The following is a 10,911-nucleotide window of genomic DNA, read 5'->3' on the forward strand; positions in this document are numbered from 1 at the left end:
ACTATCTCATAATTCATGCTCTGATAACGGTTGTGTTCCATGTTGTTTGTGTGTTTTGTAATGCCAGAAAAAAGCTTTCACACAACATCAAAACCATCTCTTTGTGACTTCAATTGACTGACAGACAATCAAGGATGAATGTATAGCGTCCTACCCTCTTACTTAAAACCTTCTTAGCCCGTTTCCTCTTATTATTACCGCCAAATTCATGCATATGCAGTTGTGGTGTTCTACCTGGCCACTAAACAGGCACATAAGGCTGTGTCGGTCAGGCGACAAGGTGATCATGTGAAATGACCATACAGCATTACTTAAGAAGATGGCTGGATTGGTTTCACTGCCACACTAACCTAGGATACGTAGGGGATTTCCAAACTTGATATCAGAATGGATGTGACGAGGAGAAAAACAAGGGAAAAAAGAGAGAGAAACAATGGAGATGTTAAGGGAACAGTATTTAGATTGTAAAAAAAAAAAACATATCTCCACTGACTATAGGCTCGTATGATGTGAAAACAATCTTAGTGGGCACAGAGACATGTTAAACCAATATCCCAGAACTCTTCCTTCAAAACACTGATGTGCATGTCTGTGTATTACGCAACTCTTGAGCGTGAGCTTCTTTATCAGGCCCCACAGCCTGCTCACTGCAGGTCAATGATGGGACAGCGGTGCACTCTTGCACATCCAGAGCATTTCAAAACACTCGTCTTCTCACAACTGACTTTGGTCAGCTGTGATTTTCGTTTTCACAATTTCAGCAATCTCCCTTCCTCTTTCCCGTCCCTGCCCCCACCAAGTCCTGATAACGGGAAAGGAAAACAAACACCTGCCCTGAACACGCAAACCAAATGAATTCCAGAAAACAAGCAGACTCGGTCATGTGTTGTGTCTCACTTCAACATCACTGAGTCACAGTGACAGTAGACAGTGTTTCATTTTGCATCACAAATGTAGTCTTTTAATCACCCAATCAGGGGGCCTATTCCAGATTTTACTGTCTCACACCTCCTCGATAGAGTCGAGTTACTTCATTGATCCCGAAGGAAATTATGAAGTTTAGCAACATATAATCCACATTTCAAAACAGATCAAACATGCCGCACACACCATACAAAGAAGAAGCAAGTCAGTCTAACTCAGTGCTGCACAAATGTGCGACATATCCAGCTGACTACCTGACAGCGAGCAGGGCCTCACAGATTATGTCGTAGAGAAGAAGGGCCCTGCGACACCTATGTGTCTAGTTTCACATTTTTCCACGTCATTAAACACGGATAAGATAAACAATGCAAACCTTCAGTGGCAGCAGAGGAGGTGGCGAAACCCAAAGAGCACGTGGGCAGAGGTGAAAAAGCACCTTATGTAAACACGACACCAAACGCAGACAAGGTAGATTAGCGCAAAAGGGGAAGGGGGGGGGAGGGGGGGACTGCATGTTCAGTAGTTCAGTGGAGACGGGTGGGTGGTTGTGCTTGGCTTGACTGCCACAGACATGTTTCTGTGCTCCATTTCCACCTCAAGTAGGAGTCTGACATTATATAATCTTTGCCATGGGTAACTCATCAACGCCTGATGGCATACATTTGGTGCGAAAAAAAAACTCCCTTACCAAACAACTTCACTTCCTATTGCACAATGCGAAGACACAAAAGAGGTTTTGTGACTGCGTTCAATGCAAAAGTGACACACGCAAGGTCACCGTGGGAAGAGCAGCACGCAAAGATGCTTGTGAACAAATGTTCAAATAAAGGGACTGCTGATTGACATGTGACAGTTCTATTTCAATTTTGCTCGCAAAACGATTTAAATTTGCTGGTGCACAAAAGCCATAATTATCTAGTGTTGTAGATGTAGCAGGCCTGCCTGTCTCTGCCAGACAATTTTACCCTTTGCCTCAAATTTCCAATTATATGATTTTCAAATATCTATTTTCCAATATTGAAAGTTTTTGGCCAGATACATTGAGATGCCAGTTGTAGACCACAGACCTGCAACAAGTATTTGTTTATTACCTTTTGTGACAAAAAAACATTAACCTGACAGAGGTATATTAACCCATTTTAGCCTGGAGCGACGTATACGCTGCATTCAGGCTCTTGAGATGTGAGGTTTTTTCATTTAAAATGTGGGTATGTTGGAGCTGAATGAACACATTCTAATGCAAAATGAGGGCCCTTTTAAATGCAACTTATTTCATTATTTTATGTGCTTCGGAGGCTGAGATATTTAGGTTTTAAAAGGACTTAGGCTAAAATGGGTTAAGGGAAGCATACAGCATATAATACTGTATAAAGAAAACAAGGAAGCATCTTTGGACAGCAGAGTTTAAAAAATAGCATTCACAGCAATGGCGATGCTCTCCTCACTTATACAATGTTGTTGTGGACCTCAAGCCTCTTAAACCACAGTCCCTTGGCACAACACTTTGTTTCTGACCGACTGGCCAACCACCTGACATATAGAGTCATGTCTGGATCTGTCCTTGTCCAATAGTTGGTTTACAGACAGAAAAATCCCCTCTATTTAGGATGATATGTGCTTTAGTTCATGTAGGATAGAGATATGGAGCTGACAGGCTACCCACCTCTACGTAGGATGGTGATTGGGGCTTTAGGAGGCCCGGGTCCTTTATCCTCAGCTGGTGAAGTGGACAGCTTGCTCTCACCGATCTTGGCTGGTAGCGAGGACAGCTTGCTTTCGCAGATCTTATTCAAGGTCCCTCTGACTTTGGGGATATCCAGGATGGTAAGGTCTTTGATATCAGAGGCACTGTATGGCATCAAAAGGTATAGTAAGACAAGGGGGTGATAAACACATCACCATCAGGTGCATTAGGTAGCCTCGCACGCCATCATATGTACTTAAATGGAAATGGTAGTATTATGCGATGGTGAGGACCAGGCTATGCATTAGGTGCATCTATGGACATTCTCTATACTGCTTATTTATTTGATGTGTGTATTTATGTTAACAGTTTAGTCTAATGATTTCTGCACATTGTGGGGTTTTACCAGAACCGTAATTTCACTACAAGCTGTAACCTTGGTTATGGCTTTGCATGTGACAAATAAACTACTCAAACTCAAACACTATCTAGGGTAGATAGATACTTGTTTTAGTGACATTGGTATTTAATACTGCATAACCAACTGCATAGCTTTCACTAAGCCCCTAGGCCTAATAGGTCTCAACTATGTTAGCAAAATAAAGACTCAAAGAAATAAATGGCAAATAAATACAGAACCTGCTAAACAGATAAGATGCTACACATTTAACTTCGTTGATTGTGATTTCGACGCACACCTAAAGGAAACCTCGGGAACTGGACATCGGATGCCATTTTGGAACGGCTGCCTCAGGGAGATGGTTTGAGCGCGCGGGTCAACAGCTGAGACCTCTCCTTGGTATATTCCAAGCGTGGTCCCACAGTCTATGGAGACAAGACTACCCAACCAGTCTGATGCCATGGTACACAGTCCTGAGATTAACACCCATAGCGTGTATGTGAGAGAGACAGGTAAGGGCAATAGGATACTTTCACTGTTTTGTCAGGCCCCTACTAGTATGAATGTAACCAATGAAAACACATTGTATCCTTGTGTGCCGTGCAGCGAAACTTGCTAATAATGTAACGAGGAAGAATGCTAACAAATGCACCAGCCGTCAAAGTAGACAGTTTTTAGTTCATGTAAACAAATAAATGTTTAACAAGTTAAAACATCACAGACAATACAAAAGCTTTTTATGCCCCGTCCAAAAATGCTCCTGCCATAGGCTAGCCACCCGACGGCACACACAAAATAGCCGCCCTGCCTTCAAGAATAACACAATTTTTTAATGTTTATGCCATCATAACTGAATCCCGAAAAGTAACCGCATACCTCTTGATGTAGGCCTAGGCTTAAACTATAAGTGGTGAAACACGCTCGCACTTTGAAGAACTTGAACATAAACCGCGTTAATGCCACGCACGTAGAGTGCACCTGCAGTGTGAGGCGATAGGCCTACGGATAATTTACAACACAAAATCATACGTCACTTCCAGGCTATGTCAAATCAATTAGTCCATTTTAATTTTTTTTTTTTTAATAGTCCATTTTAATTAACACAGTAAAAGGGTGAGCACATAATCATAGGATATGGTCCAACTAGCATTCTTATTATCATCTAGGCTTGCATGGAAAAGATGCTCGCTATTTACTTTGATTTATTGCATGGCCTTGTTTAGGCTATTGTTATTTTCTGACATTAAAAGCCACCTTATCAACAGGTTGTAGCATTTGCCTAATTTAAAGATTAATATTATTGAGGCCTAAACATGACTACAGAGAAAAAAGCAGACTAAATGTAGGCCTAATATGAAAACATAAAAAAATGGTCAAAATAATTTAGCCGACAAAAATAATACACATTGGTGATTTCATTTTTAAATTTTATTTATAAATACATAAACAAGTCACAACACTTACAGTGAAGAATTCATGTAAAGTAGACAAATATTCACTTTGCTTGAGCATACACAACAGGATAAATGAATGATTGGCTTATAGTCTTCAGAGTTTCACAGCTCAATAGCTTAATAAAATTATAATAATAAAACATTTAATAAAAATCCTTCATTCTGAACATATGTTTATACTTCTTTCATTTTTTACAACCTGGAAATACAGCAGATAACCAAAATGGTTGTGTGGGGAGAACACACACACACACACACACACACACACACACACACACACACACACACACACACACACACACACACACACACACACACACACACAATGTCCAAATTACACCCCAGGTTCATCACAACCTGACAGTGCATAGCCAAATGCTAGTATATCCTGTATATGCACATACATAGCGTGTCACATTAAAGAATTACACGTTTACAAAATAGCTTCAGTGTCTTACAGCTCACCTGAACATTTCATAGAACTAAATGGGCAGCAATGAGTGATTTAGACTTGCACAGCCTACAACAACAGCCTGTGTTTAGGCCTACAATCTGAGTATGTGTAGACCATACAATTTGAAAGGCACTTGTACTGTATGCCATCTGATACACAGGCTTGTTAGAAGGAGGGGTCACGTCCCCTTCCTATAATACAATATTTTACCTTGTGTGTCTTATTTGTATATAATAAACGTTCTGTGACTCTCTTGGTCAGCTGCTTAATTGGTCCCTGCTACAGATGCATTTTACTGTGTGTGTGTGTGTGTGTGTGTGTGTGTGTGTGTGTGTGTGTGTGTGTGTGTGTGTGTGTGTGTGTGTGTGTGTGTGTGTGTGTGTGTGTGTGACTTCCTTGGGGGCATCTGACTCAAATAGATTCGATAGGTCCTCTGCCGATTTTTGTTACTGTACATAAAAGCAAAGGATTCAGTTCAGTCAGAAACCATATTTCTATTATCATTTTTAGCTGATGGATTTGCCCCTGATACATATACATTTAATGTAGTCTCCACAGGATACTTACAGTAGCTTGCAGTATGTCACTCTGACTGCATGTGTAGACTGACAGTTACTTAAAGCAATGGATTCAGTTCAGTCTGTTACAGCATTTTCCCCATACTCGTTACCAAATGCCCTCTAGTAATGCAACTGTACAATGTCGGATTTCTCAATTTCCAACTCCTCCAGCTCATCTCAGTGTGTCTGTCTGATCAATAACAAATCCTTATGTCATTGCAGGTTACATTTTCGAGAGATAAATTGTGTGTATGTGTACCCTGTTACACGACTCCCTCTTTTACTGACACCGGCTGGAAAGCAGCCAGCAAAAATCCCAGACAACTGGACTTTTTTCAACCATACGTTAACATATGTGAACGTTTGTCTTAAACCTACTGGGAAGGGGAAACAAAGATGCATGTGAGCACAACTCAGCATCGAGGTGCTCCCTGGCCCCCTCGACACAAGACACTCCTCCCTGGTGGCTCAGTTCTCTTCCCGCTGGCGAATGGTGGCCCGCAGATGGCAGCGCTTGTGCTTCATGGTCAGGCCGTACTCAGGCGTCATGTCCAGCTCCTGGCCGGGTATCTTCTGGAACTGCAGGCGCTGCACAAGGATGGCCAGGAAGAGGAAGACCTCGGCACGGCCAATGGCCTCGCCGATGCAGCGCCGCTTGCCCGCACCGAAGACCATCACCTTCTCGCCCTCCATCTTGTTGAGCTCGCTGCCGTCAGCCGATAGGAAGCGGTCGGGGGTGAAGGAGGAGGGGTCCTTCCACAGCTCACTGGAGGAGGAGGAGATACACGCACAGGTCAGGAGGTGCAATGTGAGTCAATGGGCTCAGCAGCTGATGCATGGTGAACCACAGGTGTAGTGGTGGGCTTATGCGTTATAAGTCATTGACTCTTCAAATAATAATACATATTTTTAATGTAAATATAAATCCTTTTTTTTAATTTACTTACATTTTTTCAAAATACAAAGAATTTTTGGATTTCAGACCTTATCCAACCTGATTTTTTTAATCAATGGTTTCTAGCTGCCCCCCTGGATGAGACTGACTTGACTGACATAGGCCTATAGAGATTTATTTTGCTGCTGTCATTGATGTTATAATTACTACCACTAGAAGTGCTCGGCCAACATGCAGTTGTTACTGTATGAAATATTGCCCCGAACAAAACTAGTTTTTTCATGGTATGCATTTTAGAAACAAATGGACATATTATTTGAAACTTACGGATCATGGTTGACCTGGTACTGATTGATGAACACACAGGTGTTCTTGGGGATGAAATATCCATTCAGTGAAGTGTCTCTAGACGTGCTGTAAATACAGTGTGATGTGGTTAGATCATTTGCATTTTTAAAACATATACATAAGATAAATACACTCTACTGTTTTTTTATGAATGAGGATATGAAGACATGTCTTACCAGTGAGGAATCGTAAAAGGCAGGAAGGAGGAATGACGGAACAGCTCCAGGATGAAGGCTTCCAACAGTGGCAGTCTGGACTTGTCTGACAGCATTGGCGTCCGGTCCAGTCCGACTTTTTCCTCTGCACAGAAAACATCAGTTAGTAAGTACTGTGCGGCTCTATATTTCCGAATAAGCATATTTAATCTTCCGATGTTCATTGACAGAAATATAGATGTAGGTTAACTCATACTCACTCATTTCTTCGTGAAGCCTCTCCTGGATTTCTGGGTAGGCCACCAGATAGACAACAGACCATGACAGAGCCGTGCTGATAGTGTCGAATCCTGTGATGGCATTACATAATGTCATGCTTTTTTCCATACCATGTCATGTCATGCTTTTCACAGTATCAGTCACAAGATCATCCTTTTTTTCAAAGGGAAGTATTTCTCTCTCTCATCCAAGGCAACAATTGATCATGTCATTGTCATGTCAACGAATATCTATTTTGAAATCAAGACCATTAAGAGGAATCATACATTTTAAAAGGAATGCTTTGCTTATTCACCTGCACCAAAGAGGTCATTGACGATGCCAACAATCTTCTCATCAGACACGGCCTCGTTGGAGTTCTCGTCCAGCTTCCTGTCTTCGCAGTGGTCAATGAGGGAGTCTGTGATGTCACGGATGTTATTCTGCAACAGAACACAATTTGTGAGTATAAAATGTTAAGATGGTGATGCTGATCTTCTAAGGCTTTGTTCCCAATTCTTCATGCCCTGTGATCAGTGATGGGCAACCTGGATTCATTATGAGTTAGTGCCACCTATTCCAAATGACCCAGTTTTACCTGTCATCTTTCAGCAGGTGATTGCCTGGTTAAATGAGCACCTGGTTGAATTGGACAGGTAAAACCAGGTAAATTAGAATAAGTGGCACTGGGTTGTAACATAATGAATGCAGGTTACCCATCATTGTCAGTGGCGCCGACACTGACCTTGTCAAAGGAGTTGTAGTGCTCCGACACGATCCCCTGCACGAAGCTGTTGAAGCGGTCGTTGATGGCCATGAACTTGGCCATGGAGGCGCTGGGCAGGAAGCGCAGCATGGGGATGAAGTCGGCCGGGTTGCCGCTGCCCACCACCTGCCCAAACTCGTCGCTCATGTTCACCAGGCTCAGCAGCTGCTCGTCGTCGTGGCTGTAGCGCCGGCCGAAGCACATGCCGCAGATGACGTTGGCCACCGACACCACGATGTGGCGGAAGGGGTCGAAGCTGCCGTTGGCGTCCATGACGCTGCGCAGCTGCTCCACCAGGTACTCGCCCTCCTTGCTGATGTGCTCCTCCAGGACGCAGGAGTAGGCCGTGTCCTTCCCCTCCATGGTGGAGTAGGAGCGCAGGGCGGTCAGGGCCAGCTTGCGGCGAGCACGCCACACGCCGGCCCCGTCGGAGCTGAAGGCCAGGCTCTTGCCGTCGTTGACGAACTGGAAGCTGTAGAGTTCGGGCCGGCTGGCAAAGTCCTCGCCTTTCTTGATGAGCGCCTGGCGCACCGTGTCCGCGCCACTAATGACCACCACGGGACGCATGCCGATCTGGATCTGGTAGACGTGGCCATAGCGCTGTGTCATGGCACTGAGGCTCAGATGAGGCTTGTTGCCAAGTTCCAGAACGTTGCCGATGATGGGAAGGGGCCGGGGGCCCGGGAGCTGACGCAGCCCCTCTGGCACCTTCACCCGCTGCAGCTGGAGGAGCAGGTAGACTGCACAGACTGTTGCCACAGCAACGAGGCTCTCAGAGATTGACAAAGCCCCCAGTAAAGGCAAGACCAGAAGCGCCATTATTAGTTGTTGTTGCTGGTTGCTGGTGCTGTGAAGTGCTGTGAAGGGGAGAAACACTGTCATTAAAAGTGGTCAAGAAAATAAACTCTGGAGTTTAGCTATGCATTGCCTCATTCAGTCGCATCTCATTCAGTCGCATGTAGGCTATTCACAAGCGGAACCTGGAAGCACAAGCGCTCACATGTTGGTGCGTGCGGCTGTAGAGACACGCGCCTGAGAAACTTATCATTCTATCATTGAACTTCCATTCTGGTTTTCCGTGCAAATGTTTGCGTATTGCGTTTCAATTAAGATGTTTTACAGTTTTGAAAAAAAAAGACCGGCGGTGTCATTCTTTTCGTCATCATACAGTCACTATTCGGGTAGGTTACTAATTGTTTATTATTATTATAATTGAAATTGCGTACTCATGTAGGCTATGTGTGCACAGGACGAATTTTCATCATACGAATCACTTTACACACCGGCAAAATAATATGTCTGAAACAATTTGAACAACAAACACCTTAAGCAAGGAGATATCCATTCATAAATTAAATCATTGCAACTGATGATAACTGATAAGTTCTGATCACTCTCACTGGAGACTTCTTAATTTGACTTACCCGATATTTACGTGGTCACGCAACAGGTGCAATTCAGTGTGCTAGTGTAGCCTACGATTCCACTTAAGAGGTGAATCCCAAATTGTTGCTTTCCTAGAAAGCCTACAGAGGGGAGAACTGTCAGTACTTTTATAGAGCGTTCCCTGGTGCGATTGGCTGAAGCTGCGTGACGTAACTAAAGGAGCTGCACACAGATAACCAAGGTAGCGCCGAAAAGAGGACAGATTACAAGGTAATTATAAAAACATGTCACGGTCTTCAGTCTGTGTTGCGTGCTTTGATGAAAGGGCAATAAAATTTTACTTCCCCAAATTCAGATAAGATGGGACGATAACGTGCATAATGCCTTCTATTCATCAGCAAAGTGTGATCCTCTCAGCAAATACTTTGTCTACTTATGGCACTATAACAGTCATGGATCATGTCACAAACATACTATTTTGCATACAGTCTGTCTGTGTTGGAGCACAAATATTCAACTTGCAAATATGCCTTGTGTATGATACATTTTTTATCTGTGTAACTTGGGAACAAAGTTTGTCCATGTTTCATGTTGATAATCAGGGGTGAAAAGTAAATTATTACATTTACTCAAGTATTGCATGTGAGTAGCTTTTGTTGTCATTTTGAGTAGTTTTTAAAGTGTTTTACTTGTTGTACCCTACATTTTGACCCAAGTAGCCTATCTCATTCAATTACACTGGAACCAGGCCTGAGTAGACTACTGAGTAAAATTATTCTGATAAAGACAAAATTATATGCACAATAATAAAACAATCTGGGAAATTACGCAGGATTAAGCGCAGTATAAGATGGAGTTCATGGAGGAAAAGACGTTGAATTCCAGAAGAAAGCTAATTGAAAGTAACTGTCCTACGCAGCCTGTAGGTAGGGTAAGTCACACATGCCAACATTTTTTTAAAACGTTTTTAACTAGGCCTACTTGAGGGTTTTTAGATGGGCATGTATTTAGGCTACTTTGAGTAATGTGTACAGATAAGACACTCTTACTTCAGTGAAGTTTTTCTGTAGACTACCTTTTCCACCTCTGTCTATAATGGTTGGAAACAGCCTATATTTCTAGTTGCATGATATGCATAGTCATCTCGTGGTTTGAAATGTATTATGAATCACGTTCACATTTTTTAACAACTGGTTTAGGCTAGGCTACTTAAAACCATTGGCTACAATTCACTGCGCCAATTAGATCTAGCCTACCTCACATGCCAGTTTTTGATTGTTTGGATTTAGACTGTATAAAGGCTCGTGTTGTTAAGAGTTATTAATGACCATACAATGTTGTTCAGAGGAAGTGATTAGACATAAATACTGTAGTTCTGTTTCCTTTGGCAAAGGCCATCGTATCGAGCAACAGGTTTCCATGGCGTGCAAAGAACTTCATGCCCCGGAGAGTTTTTAAATCAAGGAATTCGCGTCTTTGACAGTTGGATAAATCTTAGTCATGTCACCTTGAAAAAAACAGCATGAAGATGTGTTCAGTATTATGTCATGAAAACAAACAATCAAACAAAAAACACAACAGCGTTATAGTGCTAAATGCGGTGCGCAATATGAGGTCTTCAGAGAAT

At 42.7% G+C, this 10,911-nt stretch overlaps 2 protein-coding genes across 2 annotated transcripts in view; both read right to left on the reverse strand.

Annotated features, from left to right (window-relative positions):
• LOC134439337 (enhancer of mRNA-decapping protein 3-like) overlaps nucleotides 1-4,000 on the reverse strand; it is a 29,023-nt gene extending 25,023 nt beyond the window's left edge. Inside the window, exons 1-3 of the mRNA XM_063189244.1 lie at nucleotides 3,885-4,000; nucleotides 3,307-3,481; nucleotides 2,588-2,772 (exon numbers count right to left, since the gene is read on the reverse strand). Of these exons, the coding sequence (XP_063045314.1) occupies nucleotides 2,588-2,772; nucleotides 3,307-3,470 (349 nt within the window). The 5' untranslated portion in view covers nucleotides 3,471-3,481; nucleotides 3,885-4,000. The remainder of the gene's footprint in view (nucleotides 1-2,587; nucleotides 2,773-3,306; nucleotides 3,482-3,884) is intronic.
• A 410-nt stretch (nucleotides 4,001-4,410) lies between these two features.
• On the reverse strand, nucleotides 4,411-9,412 carry LOC134438573 (cytochrome P450 1A1). The gene is made up of 7 exons (XM_063188167.1): nucleotides 9,323-9,412; nucleotides 7,878-8,755; nucleotides 7,449-7,575; nucleotides 7,135-7,224; nucleotides 6,896-7,019; nucleotides 6,699-6,785; nucleotides 4,411-6,242 (listed from the first exon to the last, which is right to left on the reverse strand). The coding sequence occupies exons 2-7, from the start codon at nucleotides 8,715-8,717 to the stop codon at nucleotides 5,945-5,947; spliced, it is 1,566 nt and encodes a 521-aa protein (XP_063044237.1). The 5' UTR covers nucleotides 8,718-8,755; nucleotides 9,323-9,412; the 3' UTR covers nucleotides 4,411-5,944.
• Nucleotides 9,413-10,911: the final 1,499 nt, after the last annotated feature.

This window comes from Engraulis encrasicolus, chromosome 22 (genome assembly GCF_034702125.1).
Source record: "Engraulis encrasicolus isolate BLACKSEA-1 chromosome 22, IST_EnEncr_1.0, whole genome shotgun sequence".
NCBI classification, from domain to species: domain Eukaryota; kingdom Metazoa; phylum Chordata; class Actinopteri; order Clupeiformes; family Engraulidae; genus Engraulis; species Engraulis encrasicolus.